Source organism: Populus euphratica, unplaced genomic scaffold (assembly GCF_000495115.2).
Source record: "Populus euphratica unplaced genomic scaffold, PopEup_1.0 scaffold58.1, whole genome shotgun sequence".
Lineage (NCBI taxonomy): Eukaryota > Viridiplantae > Streptophyta > Magnoliopsida > Malpighiales > Salicaceae > Populus > Populus euphratica.
In genome coordinates, this window is record NW_011499864.1 from 1180298 (window position 1) to 1204306 (window position 24009).

Consider the following 24009-nt stretch of genomic DNA (forward strand, 5'->3'; position numbering starts at 1 on the left):
CTATTTATGGGTAATCACAAAAATCTTCCCACTTCATTGTTCTTACATGAAACTCAGTTCCTCCCTGCCAGATAAATCAATCTATGACTGCTATTTAAATTTTGACTACATTTATTTTTAAATCAGTTTAAATATTAACTTAATTAATTCAAGTGACCTGGTTGATTAATCCACAGCCCTCTTTACCTTATCAAACTCGAATAGATTTGTCAACTTCAAAAAAACGTTTAGTAAAAAAAATTATTTAAAACCTTTTTTTTTTAATATGTTCAAAAACAATGTTGTAAATTTTGAAGGTGATATATATATATATATATAACAGAAACAAGAGATAATAAAGGTAGACATTCAGAAATTCTATTTCTTTTTTATTTTCTTTTTCATGTGATGAACTTATTCATTCACATGTCTAACAGGAAAATTGTGCCAAAAAAGTAATCATGAAAGATGACAGGCCTTAAATTTCAATCTAGGGGTTTTGCAAAAGAAATATGCAACCAGGAAAAGGCGTAGGAATTAGCTCAAACCACTTGCAGAGACGCACTAGCTAAGTTTGAATTAGAATCCTGATCCTCCTGAAGCAGGATTTGGAATGTTCTGCAAAAACTTGGCCCTTGCGGCAGGGTCTGTTGAAAATAGACCAAGCACAGCAATTGTAGCTGTACTACTTCCAAATTTCTCTATACCTCTAGAAATCATACAAGTATGGTTAGCCTCCACAACGACCACCACATCTCCACCTAAAAAGGATGAAGCAGTCTCGGCAATCTGCCTGGTAAGTCTTTCCTGTACTTGGAGCTTGAAACCATAAAAACGTACTATCGACTGTAAACGGGATTTAATGACAGGGGTGATTTCTTCAGCATAGTACCCAATATGCACAACACCATAAAAGGGAAGTAAATGATGCTCACACTGGGAACAAAATGATAGATTCAGCTCGGTATACATCCGCTTATTATGGCTGACTTCCCCATTTTGTTTAAGAGGATTCATCCTGCCACAAGCAAAGCCATTCAGTTTCGTTTCTAGATTGGCGTTTTGGAAATTCATCAACCACTTGACAAAATGACTAGGAGTTCCAGCAAGCTCTTTCCGTAATGGGTTTTCACCCAAAGAGGTGAGAATTGAAGTAACCGCTGTAAGCATTCCTGTGTTGGGCCGTCCGGTGACTTCAGCACTCGAGGAAAATTGGGAAGGACACCAACACTGCTTCTTTGGGTCTTTCATCAGAGTTTTATCAACATTTATTCCTCTGAACTTCAGGAGACTCAAAAAATCATCCCAAACATCAGCAAGCTCATTTTCAAAAACACCTGAACCTGAATGGACCAGTGCCTTAACCCAACCATGGCGATTGGACTCAAGGAAAGGTAGCTCTGTATTTGGGAACTGAATATGTGAACATTGGAGTATGACGGCAACACCGGCTGGCTTGATACCAAGATGCAGAGCTGAGCAGATTTCATCTGCCAAACGCTGTGGGTCTTGGAGTCTTTTGGCAAACACGTCAGCAACTCTCGAGAGCTTGCTTAATCCTACAACCCTCTGACCAGATGGGACATAACCTATTTGACACTTAACCTGGAAAGGAACCAAGCAAGATTCGCAGAATGAAAACAGGTCAAGATCCCGAACAATCACAAGCCCGCCTGCTCCGCCTGCATGACCAACTGCATCATCCAAACCAACTTCTGGAAACAATGCACTTTGAACAATGTCCTTTGCCTTTTGTTTATAGCCTGAAAAATACGATAACGAACTTGCCACAGTGAGTACTTAGCAAAGTCAAACTTCCATCTCCAAACTAATCCTATTTAAGAAGCAATCACAATAAATAATACATCCAAATACAATTTTTTGAACCAAAAACTCATTTCTTTCTCTTCATTCTGCATCATAATCATCACGCAATTTCAGATGATATTTTACAGTTTACACTACACAAGGAACCATTTAGAGCTTTCAAGTCAGTGCATCTATGCCGCGCATAGAACACAGCCATTTTCTTATTTTGGAAGTGTGTCGATGCATCTGTGTATTTGTTACTTATTGTCAATTTAAAGGATCAACTTCAGACCGCGATCAATCCTACCACCAGAGCCTGCCTAGTTCCAGGGTGTGGAGTTGGTTGTGAGAAGTTGAGACCAATCATAGAATGTAGAGGTCATACACATTTGTTTTTGCATAAACCAAGAAAAATGGGACAATAAATGCGGCATTAAAATGGAATGATATATGAACAAGACAAGTTAGGTAACTCAAACTGAACCTCATCAAAGAATGCCTCAAAATAGAATCCTTAAACTCCATAAGAGAAAAATAAATCAGTCATCACACAGGTTAACAGGGTTAAAAAAAAGAGCCAAGGAACCAACCAAAGACGAGTTCTTATAAGCCAAAAGCAAAATACAACCATGTAGTGGAAACTATTGTTTAGGGCTGGAACGTAAGCATGAATATTTACTAGCCAAGTGCGTTTAATTCAGATGAGAGTTAATGATTAAATTAATAGCATGTGTGGAAACAAAATTGGAATTTGTATGGATAATAACCTTTGGTTCCTTCTCGAAGCGCCTTGGCAACGCGAAGCGGGGTCTTTTTAAGGCCTTCTCTATTAATGTCCTCGCCAAGACCTTGCAAAAGAACTTTCACAGCATCCTCGATAGCTACAGTCTCCGGTTGGTCCTCAAATCCCAGATCGAGGCAATCAAGTTCCACTCCATTCTCAATCTCTTTAATGAAATGTTCCTCATTCAAAGCGCCCATTGACAAACCACAAATACCACCAACTACACCAACCCCAGATCCCAAAAGATCAAAACAAAACCAAAAAAAGAGTTTACTGAATCAAATAGCCACCAATCAGCCGAAGAAATCCAATAACAAATCAGAATGAATGTTAAAAAACAAACTTTTTATGAGAAACGATGATAATTTTGAAAACTTTCAAGCACCCAGGTGCCAAAACAATCAAAGGGATAAGGGAAACAATCTTTTCAGGCACCCAGAAATGAATCAACAAGAAAATTCACAATCTGAGCTACCTGCTGACGAGGAAGAGCAAAAGAATGGTAAACAGCAAAGAAGGTATGGTTTAGGGGAGGTGCTGAAAGCAGATGTGATAATAAGTATATATGGCTTACAGGGAGGTCGGGAAAGACAGTGAGGGGAGAGGGAAGGAGGCGACGCAAAGGAAAGCAGTGGCCAGGGTTGGTGGTGGCGTGGAGAGAAATGTAGGGTAGCCGTTGATCTTCAGAAACTTGTGGATCCTTTAGGCTCTCATCCGAATGATAAGTTTTTAGTTGCTCTCTATTTATTTATTTGATAAACGTAGGGTGGCTGCGCTCTCGCTATCTTTTACTTCCTCTTTGTACTTCTTCTCTACTTCCTTAATGTCACAAAAAATTATAGAATTAAATTATAAATTATTCATTTTAGTTTTGAAAAGTTAATTAAATAGTTTTTTAAATTCCAGGAATTTCCTTGATTAGTGTTAATCAAGCTTAATTTAGTAGTTTTTTTATTCCAGAAAAGGTATTATCTTCTCATCAATACTGTCATATTTTTTATTTTAAAAAATGTTTTCCATCCTATCTTCCATCCCAGCTATATCTTCATCAACCTTTTCTATTTCTTAATAATATTAAAATAAATTAAAAAATAACTTATGTGTGAATGAAAATAATTAGGTTATAAATGCACTTGAAAACACAGGAATATATATATATATATATTCAAGACCATGAAGACTAGCCAATTATTTTTTATGAATTACAGGGACTGACTTTGGAATGATTTTGGGAATCTATGACCCTTTGACGCCAGCTGGGGCGATGCCATTTGCTTGGGTAGTGATGGCAGTTGGTAATGGTGGTGGGACCAGAAGATGGGTAGGGGAGAATAGGGCAGCCACCAACCCACGTCCCAGACTTTCATGGATTAAGACCTTCCGTGTGATCCGGATCTAAGATGCCCGATACCTTGAAAAAGCGGTGACTCGGGATGCGGTTTGAAAAAAATAAAAAATCATCAATTGTGGATTACTGAGAATTTGAAGAATACTACTGATAATTTGGATCGATTATTTTTATTAAAATAATATTATTTTATTTATTTATTTTCTTAAAAAAATATTAGAATTGACTGAGATTATTTTCTACTGTTTTATTTTTTACTAGGATAGTTTGATTAACTGTGGTATCGATCCCCTTCGGAGCAAGAAGAAATTCATCCAGTGGTATTTTCTATTGACTGAGATTATTTTCTACTGTTTTTTTTAAATATCGTATTAATTTTTTTTGCTGAGCTTAAAATCTTAAAATGTAGTTTAGGTTAGATTTTGAGTTGTGAATTTAAATAGATCTAATAGCCAATGTTTGATTAAATATTTTTAAAGGAGCCACCCATTAAAAAGAGCTAAAACACTTTAGAAAAAATTGTAGCCCCACAAATATTATTAATAAAATAGTATAATAATATTTTTTCACATATTGTCATAAATTATTTTTATTTGTGACTTAGATATTACAAGCCTTTGGACTCGTAATTGTATTTGCATTTTCATAAAATTTAATTTTAACTTTTTTACTACAAATTAATTTTTTATATATATTTTAGATTGTTTGGATCCACAGATTTTAATAATAATTTTTTAAAAAATAAATAAATAAATATTTTAATATATTTTAATATAAAAAACATATTAAAAATAATCACAGTAATATTTTTAAACATACATATTATCCTAAATCAATTAACCTCGTATTGTGTTTTACAATTATATATAAAAATACTCATTGATTGAAGTGTAAGATGATAAGAAGTCTTCAGTTTCACCTTCCACAGTGTGCAAGAACCCCCCTCCTATTTTTCTTTGACCGTAAATTCCACATTTATTAAACCTAATTTTACTCGATGAATTAATCTGAAACTTAATTAATTGAACTCGAAGTCTTAAAAATCTAGTTAAAATCTAATTTTTTTAAAATAAAATAATATAACCATTTTTTATATAAAAAAATTGAAACACCCGGGTTTAATAAACTTCATTAATTTTTTTTTCTTTTTCTAGAAATTTCAGTCACTGGGCCGAACTTCGACCGCCTAATTTGGCGAATCGAAAGAATTTGGAACCTTTTTGGAACGAGAAAGGGCGAACAAAATAGTGAGGTAAAGGCCCTCAGCTCGATTAAGACATCGCATTGCTTGAGAAGAACGTGGAAGACAGTGGCTGCAACTTGTAACAACCAGGTTGGTGGGAGAGAATCGTTGAATAAAAGACGGTGGAGGTCAATGCACGTTAAGTGTATTTTGGGAATTGTGGTTGTTTTGTTGTTGTATTTAAGAAAAGTTATTTTTAAAATATTATTTTGGTATAGTTGTTTTATCTAAATTCATTGTTGGATTTATTTTTTTCATCAAAACAAGTTATTATTGTTTTGGTTGAAATTATAATTAAACTTGAAATGATTAAATAAAATATTAATTTTTTTAATATACACATAACATTAAGCAATTAATACATATTTAAGATTAATAGCTTGGAAAATTAAAAATTCTACAATTCTCCTATTAAACTTGAAGCAATTCCATCTTGAACGTTACGTGGAAAATCCTGAGGCACAGAATCAAATTTATGTTCAAACTTATTATAAGTAACACTTGTTCGGACTTTTTTTTATATATGATTATGAAAAGTCATTTGTACAACAACAATTAGTACTTGTACCATATACAGAAACACTAACATATTTTGTAAATTTCTTTTTTTTTTTTTCCTGGCATCCCAACAATTCACTTAATTACATATCGAACAGGGAAATAAACCTGGTTAAATAACTCCTCCTGACTCCTCATCCGACCTCGATGATAAAATTTTGAAATATAATATTTTTCACATTTATATGACCCAAAAATCTATATTTATTTGGATAATTAGAGTCTAAAATATATTATTTTCTTGTATTTATCCAAGATATTTAAAATAAAAATACTTTCAACCATGCGATCAAAAATTAATTAAATGAATTTTTTTTAAATGACCCCATGAAGAATTTTTATATCATGCACGCTATCTTTTTATCCAAACCAAACAAAAATAAATTGCATGTTGAAGCTATTTATCATCATAATATTTTGGATTGGTACTCCTTTTCTTTTAATAAATGATATTTGATTCTCCTGGGACACACAAGTGTGCCATCGATTGCTCCTGCATCATTTTAAAAATAAAAATAAAAATATTAATTGTAAATGAATTACCAAATAGATTATATAATGACAATGAAAAGACAAATATATTCAATCACTGATAATCTTAGATGTTACTTTAAAATATAAGATATATCTCAGGTTCATAGCGATTTCTCATGGTGTAGTTAAAAATTATAGATCAATTGGTTTTATTATTTCAGCTGAAAGCAAACATACAATATTTAGAATCTTATTGAAATACCTACTCATTTTTTACTGGAATATTAAAATCTCTTTTGGACCTCCCTATTACAAGCACTCAACACTAAAGTATAAAGAAACATGTTAACTTTCTTTATAACAAACATCCACCTTAATAGTTTCAGTCCATATTGTGTTTCTAAACAAAAAAAAAAAACTTCGAACACCATTGCATTCATCCTAAATATATTTACATGACATATCTAGTGTACATTTAAAATTTTGTTCAACCAATGCATTCATGAGTTGTACGAAATCATATAAGGTTACTTATAAATATAGTTATTATAACACAATGCAAGCATACCTGCTCTGCACAATTCTAGTTTACAACAAACAAATTCTCTACGCCAAAATGAATCGCCTGCATTGTCATCGTCATCGTCATCTTCAGTATTATCATCATTATCATTATCATCGTTTACATTATTATCATCAATAGTATCACTACTAAAATCTATATGAGTACCATTATTTATACCAATGTATAAATGTGAAATATATTAAGCAATATTTGTTCATGAAATTTTCATATTCCTCTTCAAAAAGGTTATTAAACCAATTTGCATTCATATCTATAATTTTAATTAAATAATTATGAGCAAGGAATAATATATTATTTGTTTTTATTAATGTATAAGTGTTATAAGCTTTATGTTCAAAGCTCAATAAATCACATTACTTTTATAGCAAATATAATTTTTATTATTCTGTTAATTCCCTTTAAATTTACCATAAAAAAACACTTCATACGTTATTCCATTTAATTTCATTTATTTATCTCACTATTTTGATTACAATAAAATCCATCTCATCTTAAAATCTTAAACAACTAATATATGTCTTGCAAACAATTTGTAATTAGTTAATTGCTACTATTTTGTTTGTGCAAAAAGTAACAATAATGTCATTAAAAAATCAGGTTTAACATAAAGCATGAATACACAATGAAAAAAAACAATTTACTATAAAAAAAGCTGCAAAATGATATACTTAACGAAAATTCCTTGAAAGAGTCAAAGCAAGTGAGTTATACCATAAATGTGTTTGAAAGTGATGTGTTCAATTTTATTGAAATAGTGAATTATATAGGCTAAAAAAGAAACGTTTGTAAGCATACAATACATGCACACTTTATCAGGCATTCAGACCTAAATCTTTCACCTAAAAGTTTTATGTTAAATAGGCTACAATACATAATAACACAAAAACATACTTGACACTTATTAGAAAAGTCAAGAAAACATTGGTTATAGAGTACACAATTGCAAGTCTTTGCCAACAACACAATAAGCACACAATACGGATGAAAAAAATATGGTATGTTCTCTCGAAGACAACAATTAAAAACTAGCAATAAAAAGCACAGACAAAGCTCCACAACAATATCTTTTTAATTATGCAAATGGAAACAACAACATAAAAGATAGTAGCATAGACAAAGCTCTACGACAATATCTTTTTAATTATGCAAATGGAAACAACAACATAAAAGATAGTAGCATAGACAAAGCTCTACGACAATATCTTTTTAATTATGCAAATGGAAACAACAACATAAAAGATAGTAGCATAGACAAAGCTCTACGACAATATCTTTTTAATTATGCAAATGGAAACAACAACATAAAAGATAGTAGCACAAACAATTCAACATCTGCAATAACAATTATGTGTTAATCTATCTCTCATAGAAATTCAACAGAAACACAAAAAAATCATATTGCAAAACAAAAAAGTTCACGCACTAAAAATCAGTTTCATATAAAGCAAAAGGTGAACAAAATGTTAAGTTTAGATATACAATCCAACTGAAATTAATATTATATATATAGCATTTCTATAGTCCAACATGTCTTATCTTAAGACCGAGACTCTTCTATATTCCAAGTTGCAATGAATTTTCTAATATAGAATTAAACAATTAATTTTATTAATTTATATATTAAAAATGAATTTATAATGTTAATAAATTATTGTTAATGTTGTCTATGAAAATCTCAATAGTTTTCATTGCAACTGTTTTAAGCATTATTGAAGTTCTTAAATAAGTTTAGTGATTGAGATCTATTGTTACAAACTTCTATGTTGATGTGATAAACAGTTAAATTGCCATATTTTAGTGCAACAAATAATATAACAATGGTCGAAGGTTCAAAACAATAGCCAAGATACGAAAAATATAGAGTTGCCATGAAGATGTAATGTTAATAAATTAAGGTTTATGTTGTTTGCGATGGCTACTACAGCTCATAATTAGATATTATTACTTTTATATTTTTTTTAATTGTTTTAATATATTAATATTAAAAATAAATTTTAAAAATAATTATAAAATATTATTTTAATATATTCTAAATGATAAATATTTTAAAAAACAAATGAGAAGAGATTTAAAAAAATTGACTTGAAGATTGTTTTCTATGTTTTCAAAAATTTTATGATTATCAAGATACAATTATTAATACGATACCTTGAAAAAGCGGTGACTCGGGATGCGGTTTGAAAAAAAAAAAATCATCAATTGTGGATTACTGAGAATTTGAAGAATACTACTGATAATTTGGATCGATTATTTTTATTAAAATAATATTATTTTATTTATTTATTTTCTTAAAAAAATATTAGAATTGACTGAGATTATTTTCTACTGTTTTATTTTTTGCTAGGATAGTTTGATTAACTGTGGTATCGATCCCTTCGGAGCAAGAAGAAATTCATCCAGTGGTATTTTCTATTGACTGAGATTATTTTCTACTGTTTTTTTTAAATATCGTATTAATTTTTTTTGCTGAGCTTAAAATGTAGTTTAGGTTAGATTTTGAGTTGTGAATTTAAATAGACCTAATAGACAATGTTTGATTAAATATTTTTAAAGGAGCCACCCATTAAAAAGAGCTAAAACACTTTAGAAAAAATTGTAGCTCCACAAATATTATTAATAAAATAGTATAATAATATTTTTTTCACATATTGTTATAAATTATTTTTATTTGTGACTTAGATATTACGAGCCTTTGGACTCGTAATTGTATTTGCATTTTCATAAAATTTAATTTTAACTTTTTTACTACAAATTAATTTTTTATATATATTTTAGATTGTTTGGATACACAGATTTTAATAATAATTTTTTAAAAAATAAATAAAAAATTATTTTAATATATTTTAATATAAAAAACATATTAAAAATAATCACAGTTATATTTTTAAACATACATATTATCCTAAATCAATTAACCTCGTATTGTGTTTTACAATTATATATAAAAATACTCATTGATTGAAGTGTAAGATGATAAGAAGTCTTCAGTTTCACCTTCCACAGTGTGCAAGAATCCCCCTCCTATTTTTCTTTGACCATAAATTCCACATTTATTAAACCTAATTTTACTCGATGAATTAATCTGAAACTTAATTAATTGAACTCGAAGTCTTAAAAATCTAGTTAAAATCTAGTTTAATTTTTTTTAAATAAAATAATATAACCATTTTTTATATAAAAAAATTGAAACACCCGGGTTTAATAAACTTCATTAATTTGTTTTTTCTTTTTCTAGAAATTTCAGTCACTGGGCCGAACTTCGACTGCCGAATTTGGCGAATCGAAAGAATTTGGAACCTTTTTGGAACGAGAAAGGGCGAACAAAATAGTGAGGTAAAGGCCCTCAGCTCGATGAAGACATCACATTGCTTGAGAAGAACGTGGAAGACAGTGGCTGCAACTTGTAACAACCAGGTTGGTGGGAGAGAATCGTTGAATAAAAGACGGTGGAGGTCAATGCACGTTAAGTGTATTTTGGGAATTGCGGTCGTTCCTGTTCTTATGTTTTGAGAGACGTGATTTTTAAAATATTATTTTTTTGCATAGTTTTTAAACAAGCCCTAGTTGAATTTTTACTGGATCATCTAAATCAATTTTTTCATATAATTAAAATTATATTATTTTAATAAAAAATAAAAATTAATAAATTATAATTAAATTTTTGACAAGGTTTTATTGGGTTACCAAATCATACCAAGTTTTTTTTTTTCTTCAACCCGGCCCTATTCTAACTCAGGATCGACCCATTAAGTTAGGCCGGGTTTCAAACTATCATTTTTTGTATGGTTGTTTTATCTAAATCCATAGTTGAATTTACTTTTTTATTAAAAGCATGTTATTATTATTTGGTTGAAATTATAGTTGAATATGAAATGACTAAATAAGATATTAATTTTTTTAATATATGATATTAAATAATTAATACATATTTAAGATTAATAACTTGTAAAATTAAAAGTTATACAATTTTCTTATTCAACTTGAAATAATTTCATCTCAAACACAATCTATGTGTGATGTCTTGTTATCTTCATATATTTATCAGCGTGAAATAATATTATGTGGAAAATCCTGGGGCGCAAAATTAGAATAACATTTAAACTCATTACAAATAATGTCTTGTTCAAACTTTTATATATATATAATTATAAAAAGTCATTTATACAACAACAATATGCATGTTTCTTATATAGAAACACTGAAATATTTTATAAAATTCTTTATTTTTTTCCACATCACAACAATTCACTTAATTATATATTGAATTGGGGAATAAACCCGGTTGAATAACTCCTCCTGACCCCTCATCTAACCTCGATGATGAAATTTTAAAATATAATATCTTTCACCTCTATATGGACCTAGAAATCCATATTCACTTGGATAATCAAAGTCTAAAATATAATATTTCTCGTATTTACCTAAGACATTTAAAATAAAAATCGTTTCAACTATATGGCTAAAAATTAATTAAATGAAAATTTTTTAGATGGCCTTATGAAAAATTATTGTGTCTTGTGCGCTACCTTTTTATCCAAACCAAACAAAAATAAATTGCATGTCGAAGCTATATGTCGTCATAATATTTACAATGGTACTCCTTTCCTTCTAATAAATGACATTTGATTCTCTTGGGACATACAGGCACATACATATGTGTCATCGATTGCTCCTACATAATTTTTTTAAAAAAATTTAAAACATTAATTATAAATAAATTGCCAAATAGATTATATAATGAAAATGGAAAGAAAAACATATTCAACCATTGATAAACTTAAATGTTACTTTAGAATATAACATATATCTCGAATTCATAGCGATTTCTCGTGATGTAGTTGAAAATTCTAAATCAATTGGTTTTATTATTTCAACTGATAACAAACACACAACATTTAGAACCTCGTTGAAATACCTACTCATTGTTTTACTGGAATATTAAAATCTTTTTTAGACCTCTCTATTAGAAGCACTCAATGCTAAAGTATAAAGATACATGACAACTTTCTCTACAACACAAGTTTTCCTTTATAGTTTCAGTTTATATAGTGTTTCTAAACAAAAAAAAAAAAAACTTTGAACACCATTGCATTCATCCTAAATATATTTACACGATGTATGCAGTGTCCATTTAAAATTTCATTCAACCACTGCATTCATGAGTTGTATGAAATCATACAAGGTTGCTTATAAATGTAGTTATTGTAATACAATACAAGTGCATCTATTGTGCACAATACTAGTTTACAACGATCAAATTCTCTATGCAAAAATAAATCCTCCATATCGTCATTTTTATCATTATCATCATTGTCATTATCATCGTTTATATTGTTATCATCAATAGCACCACTACTAAAATCAATATGACTACCACTATTCCTACCAATGTATAAATGTGAAATATATTAAGCGATATTTGTTCATGACATTTTCATATTCCTCTCCAAAAAAGTCCTTAAACCAATTTGCATTCACATCTACAATTTTAATTAAATAATTATGAGCAAAGAACAATATATTATTTCTTTTTATTAATGTATATGTTTTATAAGCTTTATATTCAAACCTCAATAAATCACATTACTTTTATAGCAAATATAATTTTTATTATTCTGTTAATCCCCTTTAAATTTACAAAAAAAAAAAAACTTTGTTCATTATTCCATTAAATTTCATTTATTTATCTCACTATTTTAATTACAATAAAATCCATCCCATCCTAAAATCTTAAACAATTAATATATGTCTTCCAAACAATTTGTAATTAGTTAATTGTTACTATTTTGTTTGTGCAAAAAGTAACAGTAATGTCATTAAGAAATTGAGTCTAACATAAAGCATGAATACACAATGAAAGAAAGATAATTTACTACAAAAAAATATATAGGCTGATATACTTTAATAAAAATTCCTTGAGAGAATCAAAGTAAATGAGCTATACCACAAATGCATTTGAAAGTGATGCGTTCAACTTTTTTGAAATAGTGAATTATATAGGCTGGAAAAGAAACACTCGTAGGCATACAATACATATACACTTTATCAGGCATTCAAACCTAAATTTTTCACCTAAAAGTTTTATGTTCAATAGGCTACAATACATAACAACACAAAGACATACTCGACACTTATTAAAAACATCAAGAAAACATTGGATATAGAATACATAATTGCAAGTCTTTGTCAATAACACAACAAGCACACGGTACAAATGAGAAAACATGGTATGCCCTCATAAAGACAACAAATAAAAATTGGCAGCAAATAGCACAAACAAAGCTCCACAACAATATCACTTTAATTATACAATGAAAACAACAACATAAAAGATTGTAGCACAAACAATTCCACATCTGCAATAACAGTTATGTGTTAATCTGTCTCTTACAGAAATTCAATAGAAACACAAAGAAACCATATTGCAAAAAAAAAAAGTTTGCACACTAAAAATCAGTTTCATACAAGGCAAAAAGTGAACAGAATGTTAAGTCTAGATATACAATCCAACTGAAATTAATATTATGTATATACATCATCTAGCAATTAAATAAATAAATCAATGCAATATATGCCAAAAATATGCATGATTCTCAACATTTAATTTAAAATTTCTAGTACTCTTAACAATAAAAGAAAAGGTTTTGAATTCTAAGGATCAATTGCAATGTTAGTTGTCTAAAATGTGTACAACATATTTTAGGTTTCACATCAATATCAAGTAATCTATAATTGAAATTCCCTTTAAAGATTGAGATGCACTTCATAGTTTGAGGTTTGATCTCTTCTAAAACATTAGTTTTAACCATTGAAGTTTTCTTTTCATAGTTTCAAGTGTTGCCCACATTTCCTTTCTACTTCTAACCATGAAATATTCAATAGCGAAACAATAGAATTACTCCCCAAAACAACTTCATCTATGGAATGAAACTCCGCCATCACTTCTTGATTTTTTTCACCCTTTCCTGTTCATAAAACCAAATATGTTGTCACTTTTTGTAAAGACATTATTAACTAAGTCAACAATTTATTTAAGTGTGAAAAAAATTGCACTCCCATTTTAAAGCCTTTTTTTTAACACTTTTACCAGAACATTTTTTATTTGCTTTTCTCTTACCCTACTACTAAGTTACTAGTACTAACATTAACATTGACACCAATAACTATATTGCTGACATCATCAACAAAGTTTTGTATACTATCTTTCTTGGAATTTCTACTACCCCTTTCTAGGTTAACATCTTCATTAAATATATTTTTGGTCCCATCACCCACCTCTACATCACTCCAAAACATTCATTGACCTCTACATCACTCCAAAACATTCATTGAGAAGGTGTTCAAATAAATTTACCGGTAGCCATAATGTTTATAAATATGATATTATATTTACCATAAAAAGCTGACTCGATATCAAAATGCCTAAATTTCTTAGCTCCACATATTTCTTTTAAAATAAAAAAAACATTGATTTAAATGAATATGAAGGATTTAAAAAGAAAAATTAGAAAATTGTAATTAACTTTGAACATTATTGCAATAAAATCAGACCTGAATTTTAAATTTTCATCACTCACTAGTGGCGTAAATAGTTCTTAACTCTAAACTCTGGTCAGTTTACTCTTTAAAAGTAGTGGTTATATATTTATAATCAGCTTTGTCAAAATAAATGTTGGGTCTCATTTCATTCTCTATTGTCTTTATACAAATATCATAAAATACATATTGCATCTTTCTAGTTTATCATGCCTTATCTTAAGATTTAGACTATTTTATGTTCTAAGTTGAAATAAATTTTTTAATATAGAATTAAGTAGTTAATTTTATTAATTCTATGTATTAAAAATGAATTAATAGTGTTAATAAATTATTTTTAATGTTGTCTATAAAAATCTCAGTAGTTTTCATTACTACTGTTTTAAGCATTATTGAAGTTTTTAAGTAAGTTTAGTGATTGAGATGTATTTTTACAAACTTCTATGTTGATGTAATAAACAATTAAATTACTATATTTTAGTGCAACAAATAATATAACAATAGTCGGAGGCTTAAAACAGTACCCAACATACAAAAAATATAGAGTAGCCGTGAAGATATAATGTTAATAAATTAAGGTTTATGTTGTTTGCGACGGCTACTAAAGCTCATAATTAGATATTATTATTTTTATATTTTTTTAAAATTATTTTAATGTGTTAATATCAAAAATAAATTTTAAAAATAATTATAAAATATTATTTTAATATATTTTTGAATGATAAATATTTTAAAAAGTAAACGTTATCATGATGCTAAGAAAAGATTTAAAAAATTTGACTTTAAGATTATTTTCTATGTTTTCAAAAATTTTATAATTATCAAGATACAATTATTAATAATTATTCAATTGAAAAGATAGATATAAAAAAAATATAGAATAAATAAAAAGCTGTGTGAGCCGCGGAGCTTATAGTTTTCGCACTACTAATAAGATTCCTAAATTCGGCCGTAGGCTTTTCAAAACGCAAAAGTTGAGAAAGCCTTCCTTGTGGTTTTTGAGCAAACTCTCATTGGTTAAAATAAACACAATTGTTTTTTTTTTTAAATAAATATGTAAAAATGTTCCTATTAATTTTTATGAAATTGGATATGATTTTTTTATTTTTTTCATCTATCTCTCTATGTTCCTATTAATTTTTATGAAATTGGATATGATTTTTTTTTATTTTTTTCATCTATCTCTCTTTCATTAAATAATCATTGATAATTACATTTCTAGCCTCGTGAAATTTATCAAACGAATAAACACAATCTTAAAGTCAAAATTTTAAATTATGTCAAGACCTGCTTTTCATGTACACTGGATTGAAAATAACATGGTGCTGGTGAGCACCAAGCCAAGCCACCAACCCTTTTCATGTGCAATTTGTGTGATTTAACGTGGACTTTTCTCCTATTTCTCTTTAAATAATGTATAAAGTGTCATATTTCTTAGAATATGATTTATCTTGTTTTGAATTTGATTTTCTTTTATTTAGTCATTTATTTATTTCTCTTTAGAATAAGCCAATTAAATGACTATTTATACTTAAAATAAATTGGTTGGATTTCTTTCCAAAATAAAAGATATCTATCAATTAAAAAAGAATAAAGTTATGGCCACCCATTAACATTAAAACGCGGGAATGAATTTCCAGCCGGCATGGACGAATCCAAACAGAGCTGATAATAATTTGGATTTCACAAAAAAAAATTAATTAAATATCTTTAATTTTACTTTTTTAATTCAAGTGCCTATATCTTTTATGTTTTTTTAATCAAGAGAAATTTTTTCTCCTTTATTTTCATTTAATTTTTAATTTCGTCTTTCACTGAATAATTTTTCTTTGTTTTTTTTTTAAAAAATGAATAGCGGGTCCCTTGAGAATGACATGGCACGTGTTAAAATGCCATCAATATTTTATTAATAACGGAGACACTTAAGTGAAAACAATTAAAAATAGAGCACCCCTGGAATCAAAATTTGATAATTACAATTACTGAAATTTTCCTCAGATAAGCCCTCCAGCCGAAACAATACAGAAAATTGTAAAACCCTAGTAAAGAACCAGTAATCAATGGAACCTTCATCCAGATCATGGTCTCCATGCTCAATCCACCACCACCACCACCACCATCCCTTGTGCCAACGCCACCAGCACCAGCACCAGCACCAGCACCATCACCATCACCACCACCACCACCACCACCAATCTAGTTGCCCTTTACATGTAAGTCCTAGATTTGCTCTTCAAGCTGCTCAACATCCAAGACCTATTCTTTCTTATCCATTGGTAAAAGGCTTGAACTTGGATTCCACTGCCAGCAGAGAAACATCTGCCCCAGTTGCCCAGTAAGTCGTGACCATCTTCTTCTGCTGCTTTTTTCTCCAAATTTCAAATTTTGGTTTCCATGTAACTGTAAGCGTCTCATAATAAACAGGGTGTTGCAAGAGCCAGAGTGCGATGTATTAGGAGAGGAAGAGGAAGAAGAAGAGGAAGATGACGACCCTGTTTTCGTTCTTACAGATGAATGGAGGGAGTTCTTTGCCAGATCTGAAGCTAGGAGAAAATTAGGTAGTGTCTTTTCCTTTGCCACATTCTGTTTGTTACGTGCTATTCTTTATGTAATTTTTCTTTTATTCATGATTTCGTTCTTGCTCTGTGTAGAGAAGCAGCAAGGCAAGAAAAAAGAGAAACACTAGATGGAATTGCTCTAAATGATATTGAACAGTATAATGAAAGGGCGTGGGCGTGAGAGATGTAAGGAGCAGGAATTGCTTCGCCGTTGTTCTACCTACATGGTTAATGCATCACCTCACTTTTCTGTTTGTACTGCTCTTGCTGTGTGAAAATCTTATGCATATAATACATGTAGAATATGCTACCTCTTAAGGCAGATGAATCCTTTTCTGTAATGCAAGCAGAAATGCTACCTTGTCTTTGATCTGTGGATGATGTATCCAGTTTGCTACATTCAACGAGCAACAATCATGCTGACCATAATATGAAATTACCAGTTGCGACATCAACAAACTCTGAAAACAATATAGCCCAGATGATTGGCATAACAGGGGTTTTCCTTCTATGAAGCGCATGAGGGCGTTTTCTGATTTCATATTTCCAAGATCTAAACATAAATCAGCCTCCATGCTCATATATGATGCTTACTAATTGGTCAACATCTGACATCATTGCTGCATCTAGTCATAAACACATTTTCATTTTTACATGGTGCTGTCATGGAAATATTCGAAGTTCAGTTTGAACATAAGCAGACACAAATTAGTTGATGAACGCAGGATTTTTACGGATGGCTGTCAAAGTGACACACCATTACGAGTTTTGAGGCTTTAAGCTCATAAATTTGGAATAATGCCAATTTTTAAACACATGCGCACGCATATGGGCAGGAGTATGAAGTTTCCAAATCAAACAGGTTGAAATGAATTCAATCTTGCTCATCAAAGAGCTGTTTCAATAGAATAGAAAGAATAATTATCATAACCACACAATCTCTTAAACATTGACAGTATCTCTTCCAAAAGAGCCAATTTTTATTGACAAGTGCCAAGCAATTTTCATTTCCACAGACTACACGGGGCCCGTAGCTGGAGCTGCAACATCGTGGAATCGGAAACTTTTGAGTTGAGGAAATAGGCATCGCCAAACCATTTAGGGTTTCAGCTTGTTGAAAGCAGCAGCAACTCTATCATCCGTAATCAATCTATGACTCTCATAAAAATCTAATATCTCCATTGAAATATTTTTCACCTGCCAAATCAGACACGAAGGCTCATTATTTGAAGCAACATAGATCCAACATGATAAATTAAGTAAAGCTTTTTGCAGCAGTTTGTTAAATTTCAAGATCACCAGTTATGTATTGTGCATTTCTGTGTGCACGCAAATTCTGGTGGGCCGGCTTAAAAACATCACTTAAAAGGTAACTTGGCCCAAGAACGTATCCACCATCTGGCACAAAATCAGGTAACTCCCATACTTGAACAGGATTCATGAAAAGTGTCAGGTGGCCGGTTATAGTGACCTTTCAGGGCATAGCTAAAGCCTCCCATGAAGACCAAGTCTTAACCTAAAGAAAGCGTAGTAAGATAGACAAGCTGCTTATGCATGTTCGAGAATACGAGAATACAGTGACAACTATGTTCTTAAAATTTTTTATTTTTTTTCTTAAAATAATTTTTTTTAATTTTTTTGGATTGTTTTAATGCATTAATGTCAAAAATAATTTTTAAAAAATAAAAATAATTTTATTTTAATATATTTCTATATAAAAATCACTTTATCGCTACGAAAATTTCCATAATTTCCACAATTCCAAACAGGACCTTCCACGTAAGGGACATCATACTTTATGTTTCAACAGGTAGCGAGACCCATCGCAGGTACGGAGCAAGCCTAGCCTTTTGGTTCTTAGGATAAATCGATGCTTCAGTTATCTTTCAAAGCAGAAAGTTGTGATAGTTTCAATAGAGTCTATCGCAATAATAGGAGGGAACAACAACAACCGCAAAATTGAGCTTAGAGAACTCACCACATTCATATCTACACGGAGCTCTTCAAACCATGCTGTCTTATCTTTTTCTCTATACACGCTAGCAGTGTATATGCAGGCTAAGGCAATAAGATGTGGGGGATGTATAAGAATCAAATCCATCTTGTATGTGTCGTTCACAAGTCCCCTGTATATCTCAGCATGGTTAATTCATTTTAACTCAGATCAAGAAATCATGACGCTGACATTAAAATTATGATGCAATTCCTAGCATAAAAGAAGGATATATCCACAGGAGAAAAATAAAACTTAGAAAAATCAATATAACAAATTTACTCTTCAATTTATGGCAGCTGCTTTGAGATAGAGAAGAAAAAAGGTTTGTGCAGAGATTGGAACAAAGTCTTTTGTTTTCAGAAACTTTTCAGACTTAAACATAGTTATTGTCAATTTATTCTTTTAATATTTAAAAACCCAGGGGTGCTTATTTTTTCCATTCTGGCTGGTTGGGGGGAAGAGAATTGGGGTCCAGCAACAGAACTGTAATATACAATGGCCATCTTCACCGCTAGTCTTCTCACATTTAACTTATCAGCCATTTCCAAAGGACAAAGGAATTTCAACTATGAGTTACAATTGGGATTTTTGGCCACAGAGAGAGGAGGCAGCCACCATGAACCAATCCGGACGCATGCACAATGAACATGATGATGGCCCACATGATAAGAACAATATATAACGAGCGACAAACTAGCTCTACACACTTTTTAACGCCAACTATCAATCACCCGTAAGAAGCTATCCCTAACACGAATGTTGTTTGGATGCCCAAACTTACATAAAACAAACCTCATATTTTAAGGACTATAATGAAAGAATGCATCTTTTCTAGGTTAGGAGATGGGTGTTTACTTGGCCTTAGAGACTGGAGCCTTACCATGTTAATTGAGTCATACTTATATCGCTCATGCCAGCATCCTGCAAAAATCTGCCAAGATGTGAAGAAACACAGGAGAAAATGTTCTTGTGAAATAAGATACTCAATTTGCAAAACAGAAACTGCAATATCACAAGAAAACAATATACCACCAGTAAAACAGATTCATAGGTATTAGGTGGTATTAATGAATCTAAAGTTGTGCAATTAGGCATCTGTAGTTAGTAACATGCAAGATAACTAATCACTTCAAATTCAGCAGCCAATCATTTTAAAATTTTTGAAACCTAGTATTACTATTGATTAATCTAAACTTGTGAAATTATGTTTCTGTAATTAGGAACATGTCAAACAACTTGTCATGTCCAGTTCAACAATCAATAATTTTAAGGTGCGCTTTCGGTTCTAGTAGTCAACTTAATATGAAACATGCCCCCAACTCAGACTTTTGGAACAGCTTGAAGTTATTAAACAATATGAAGATCATCTGTCCATTAACATTTCTTTTAGATGTGCTCATATAAGGAACAGGCAGAAAATGGAAACCAATAAATAGTAATCTTGTCTTGTCTAATTATATAAAGATATCTAACCAATAAATAATAATCTAAATCCACGTAATTAACTGAGATTCATAACATGTAATAAATAAAACAAAAATGAGAATACAAAGAACAAAAAGGAAAAGTAAAAGTCTGTGTTGGAGCTTAAGCACGGCAGACATCAACCAAGATGCAATTTGCAAAAAAGAAAAGAAAAGAGCCTATATGAATCATGTTTTGATCCTTAACTTGATGGCATTGTTTATTCAGTTTAAAAAAACCTACTCAAGCAACCTGTTAATTCAGTTTAAAATGAATTTTAATGCATAAGAAACAAGGCAAAGAAGATAAAATACTTACTGAGGCAATGAACGATAAGGATGAAATACAACTAAATAATAGTCAAGAGCTTCCAAAATCTTCATTTCCATCTCAAGTATGTCTTTGATCTCATATCTATGCTTGTCATCAGAATCTGTGGGGCAACAATGCCAGGTTGTAAGCATTTTAGTAGAAAATATAAGTCCAATAATCGAAATATTTTAAGAACTCAGTGAATCAATCGATCAAGTCTGCTAACAAGTGATTACATATTTTTTTGATGTAGTATACAAGAAGTCTGGCTTGCACTGTGCTCTCCTCTGCTTTTGATGCCAAATACAAGCAAGTTGGGCCTACAAGACGTGGATCATATTCTGACATACTCTTTCTGGAAGCACAATGAGAAATAAAGACTAGTGAGCGATACTACAAAAAATACTGGCCGTTTTCTAGGCAATGCATCAGCTTTAATATTACATTTACAAATAAGAGGGAAGCTGATTAGAGAGACCTCATGAAGAAAAGAGTAAGTGGATGATTAGAGATCTGAAGAAGTTGGTGAGAAAAAAAACAGGAAGAAGGCTGACAAGGCATCGCATCCCAGAAGATCAAGCCAATGAGAGATAGGATGGCCAAATATACATTTTGAGAAAAGAAGAAGAGGAAGAAACTTATCCATTTGTATGCAAATGGATACTAGAAATGGATACCGAGCACTCATGAATGCCTATGATTGAAAATTGAAGAGTATTTTAGATGACTAGAAATGACAATACTACAAGAATTGGCATTCAAATCACTTTCCCTTTGTTGGTCATCATACTCTTCTTCCCGCCATCAGAAATTAATTAATACCTGGTATACAAACGCCTCATATATGTAACTGCAGTAGCAACAACCCTGAAACATCAAGCAAAAAATTAAAAATGCAACTAGTTGGTGACATCTTATGAAACCAAACAAGAAAAAACAAAATAATCCCTATCAAATTAACTATGGTGATAAAATGGAATGATTAATGACCGGGGCGTCTTACCTGGAATTCCAAATATGGGGTATTAGACAAGACAAGAAGAGCAGTATATAAATCTTTTAAAGAAAAAGTTCAAACCTTTGCCTCACTTTAACAGATTGAGCCAATTTGCATATAGCTGAGGGGAATAGAAAATCGAAAGACGCAAATTAGCAAATGTCATGGTGAATAATACACAAGAAAGAAAGGGGTAAAAAAAAACACTATCAACTGGTGTGGGCACATGTATATGCGAATTACAATAAAAGTAGTTGTAAGAATTGGATTGTTAAGACCAAACATATGTAAACAACAAAAACCCATGTCCCAGAATTTCGGTTGCAATCTCATAAGCCAGGAAAAATCAAGATTTCCTAGGTGAAATCTAACAGAATAAGAAACAAACTCAATAGTGAACATAATAATATAGAGAAGGATAGGAAAAGAAAGACAGAAAGGCGTACGAATGACCATATGCATCTTAATGAGCTTGAAATCTTCAAGAGTTATGCCCTTTTCTTTGTCAAGTGGTTGCACTACATCCACGTCTTCTTGGTCAAGAAGATGTTTGCTGCACACAATTCATCCAGGAACAGGTAAATAAACACCCTCAAAAGAGATGAAAAAACAAGAAAAAAGAAAAGGAAAGATTCATATTACTAGTGAGAGGAGGTCCAGAAATTGGCAGCCATTCTTTACAGGTAGTCTGCTGATGTGTGACCTCGACTGATGATTAATTTACCTAGCATAGGAGTTTCCGTCTGACAATGTTTGAGCAAAGATGTGGTTTTAGCGGCCCGCTGGATCTTGAAGTCAGCTTAGGGCATTCTGCTGCATTCTGTTTAGATGGCACGCTTGTTTCGGGAAAGTTTGCCATACTTTGTCCCTGCAATTTTACCAATATGCAATGTAGTCTTTGTACTCTAATTTTCTTGGCAAGTTAATCCTTGAAATAATTCCAATGCCTTGGAACCTTCATCTACCATCCATAATTGTCAAACTGGCCTTGAAACTAAATCCAGGAAAAATAATTGAATTACTAGATCATTGGGTAAACTCTATTAGAATACTGGGATGGAAATCCAATAAAATAAAAAATAGAATAAAATGAAAAATAATATACAGAAATTTATATGGTTCACTCAAATTAAACTACGGCCATATTTAAATATAAAAATATTTTATTAAGTAATATGAGAATTACAATTTCTCTCTACTAATAAGAAAAAACACATCACTTACTCTATCACAAATACCTCATAATTTTATAAAATTATTTTCCCTTTCTCACTCTACTATTCCTCTCTTATTTCTCTCTTATGTTGTGCTCTATATAGTAAGGATTCACTATCTATTTACAGGCAAACATACTTGTTTAGGTCTCACAAAAAACAAGATTAAAACAAGCGATACCAATTAGTGCTCTAAGTAACACCGAATTGATGCCTATTTTTGACTTGGCTGGCTGGCGGAGCAAGCTTCACAAATTCAAGGGTCATGGATTCAATAATTTAATTAAAAAATTATATTTTTATTTTTATATTAAAAAAATATTAGTATTGTTCTATATGATATGCCCAAATTAAATTTTAAATCTTATATTTTTTATATTATAAGTTGCATCATGTTTAATGATTATTGTATCTATTTTTGTGATGGCTGGTGTGGGAAAGAAAAAAAAACATAAGAAGGAGATTGAGCATTAAAAATATAACATTTTACTCTAAATTAGCGTGAAATGTTACTAGTTTAAGCCGGGGAGTCAAACCCTCAACACAGCATTTGAAGATAATAAAAATAGAAGAAATATATTTATTTGTTTGTATTTTTTATTTTAAAAAAATATAAATTCATTCTAAAATTATCATAAATTTATTTTATATCTCTATTTTCATCCTTTCAACTAAATACATTTTTATTCCTTTTTTATATTTCTCAAGAACACTTTAACTAAACACGATTTTAAAGATTTTCTTTGGACATTATTTATATAATTGCAAATTTGCAATATAACACCATACTCCACTCTTGCCGGCAATCAAATTTATTTACACGCTCACCAGTTCTAAGTTCTCACATGTAGAAATGCAAGTCTCCTCCAATAAAGACGAAGGCAACAATGCAGGGCAAAAGATAAAAAGACTTGTGGCAGTTACACACACACACCCACCCATCCACACACACACAGTTACACACACACACACACAGAGTTAATAGCTGACCGCATCTAGCTTTCTTTAAATAACATTATTTTTCTAATGTTTGGAGCTACTTTTATTAAATAATACTAATTTAATAATTATCATTTGTTTTTCTAAAAATATTAAAAGTAAAATTTTAATCAAATTTAGGTTGAATCCAGGTTTTTAATTAAATTAAATGG

At 30.7% G+C, this 24009-nt stretch overlaps 3 protein-coding genes across 4 annotated transcripts; 1 reads left to right on the top strand and 2 right to left on the bottom strand.

Moving 5' to 3' along the window:
• Positions 1-334: 334 nt before the first annotated feature.
• On the bottom strand, positions 335-3335 carry LOC105125736 (GTP cyclohydrolase 1). Of its 2 annotated transcripts, XM_011026306.1 has the most exons (3): positions 3048-3335; positions 2556-2792; positions 335-1742 (listed from the first exon to the last, which is right to left on the bottom strand). In XM_011026306.1, exons 2-3 carry the CDS (start codon positions 2767-2769, stop codon positions 559-561), a joined length of 1398 nt encoding a protein of 465 aa, XP_011024608.1. In that variant the 5' UTR covers positions 2770-2792; positions 3048-3335; the 3' UTR covers positions 335-558. The 2 variants fall into 2 exon arrangements, with proteins under 2 accessions (XP_011024608.1, XP_011024606.1); XM_011026304.1 differs by having other exon boundaries at positions 2556-3335.
• Positions 3336-16258: 12923 nt separating this feature from the next.
• LOC105125735 (E3 SUMO-protein ligase CBX4-like) lies at positions 16259-17272 on the top strand. The gene is made up of 3 exons (XM_011026303.1): positions 16259-16652; positions 16742-16875; positions 16969-17272. Exons 1-3 carry the CDS (start codon positions 16378-16380, stop codon positions 17001-17003), a joined length of 444 nt encoding a protein of 147 aa, XP_011024605.1. The 5' UTR covers positions 16259-16377; the 3' UTR covers positions 17004-17272.
• A 466-nt stretch (positions 17273-17738) lies between these two features.
• Positions 17739-22472, bottom strand: LOC105125734 (cyclin-C1-2-like). Its single transcript, XM_011026302.1, has 9 exons — positions 22287-22472; positions 22091-22197; positions 21726-21765; positions 21470-21514; positions 20884-21002; positions 20654-20768; positions 19752-19802; positions 18854-19001; positions 17739-18072 (listed from the first exon to the last, which is right to left on the bottom strand). The coding sequence occupies exons 1-9, from the start codon at positions 22316-22318 to the stop codon at positions 17974-17976; spliced, it is 756 nt and encodes a 251-aa protein (XP_011024604.1). The 5' UTR covers positions 22319-22472; the 3' UTR covers positions 17739-17973.
• Positions 22473-24009: the final 1537 nt, after the last annotated feature.

Bases quoted from the DNA above. Each gene is read 5' to 3' on its own strand.
- LOC105125736 (XM_011026306.1), bottom strand. From the start codon at position 2,769: ATGGGCGCTTTGAATGAGGAACATTTCATTAAAGAGATTGAGAATGGA. The intron at 1,743-2,555 runs GTTATTATCCAT...CGTATTTTTCAG, and splicing joins GCTTCGAGAAGGAACCAAAG to GCTATAAACAAAAGGCAAAG.
- LOC105125735 (XM_011026303.1), top strand. From the start codon at position 16,378: ATGGAACCTTCATCCAGATCATGGTCTCCATGCTCAATCCACCACCAC. The intron at 16,653-16,741 runs GTAAGTCGTGAC...CATAATAAACAG, and splicing joins ACATCTGCCCCAGTTGCCCA to GGTGTTGCAAGAGCCAGAGT. The intron at 16,876-16,968 runs GTAGTGTCTTTT...TGCTCTGTGTAG, and splicing joins TGAAGCTAGGAGAAAATTAG to AGAAGCAGCAAGGCAAGAAA.
- LOC105125734 (XM_011026302.1), bottom strand. From the start codon at position 22,318: ATGGCTGCCAATTTCTGGACCTCCTCTCACTA. The intron at 22,198-22,286 runs GTAATATGAATC...AATTGTGTGCAG, and splicing joins TTCTGGACCTCCTCTCACTA to CAAACATCTTCTTGACCAAG. The intron at 21,515-21,725 runs GTTTGAACTTTT...TTGATGTTTCAG, and splicing joins TCTGTTAAAGTGAGGCAAAG to GGTTGTTGCTACTGCAGTTA.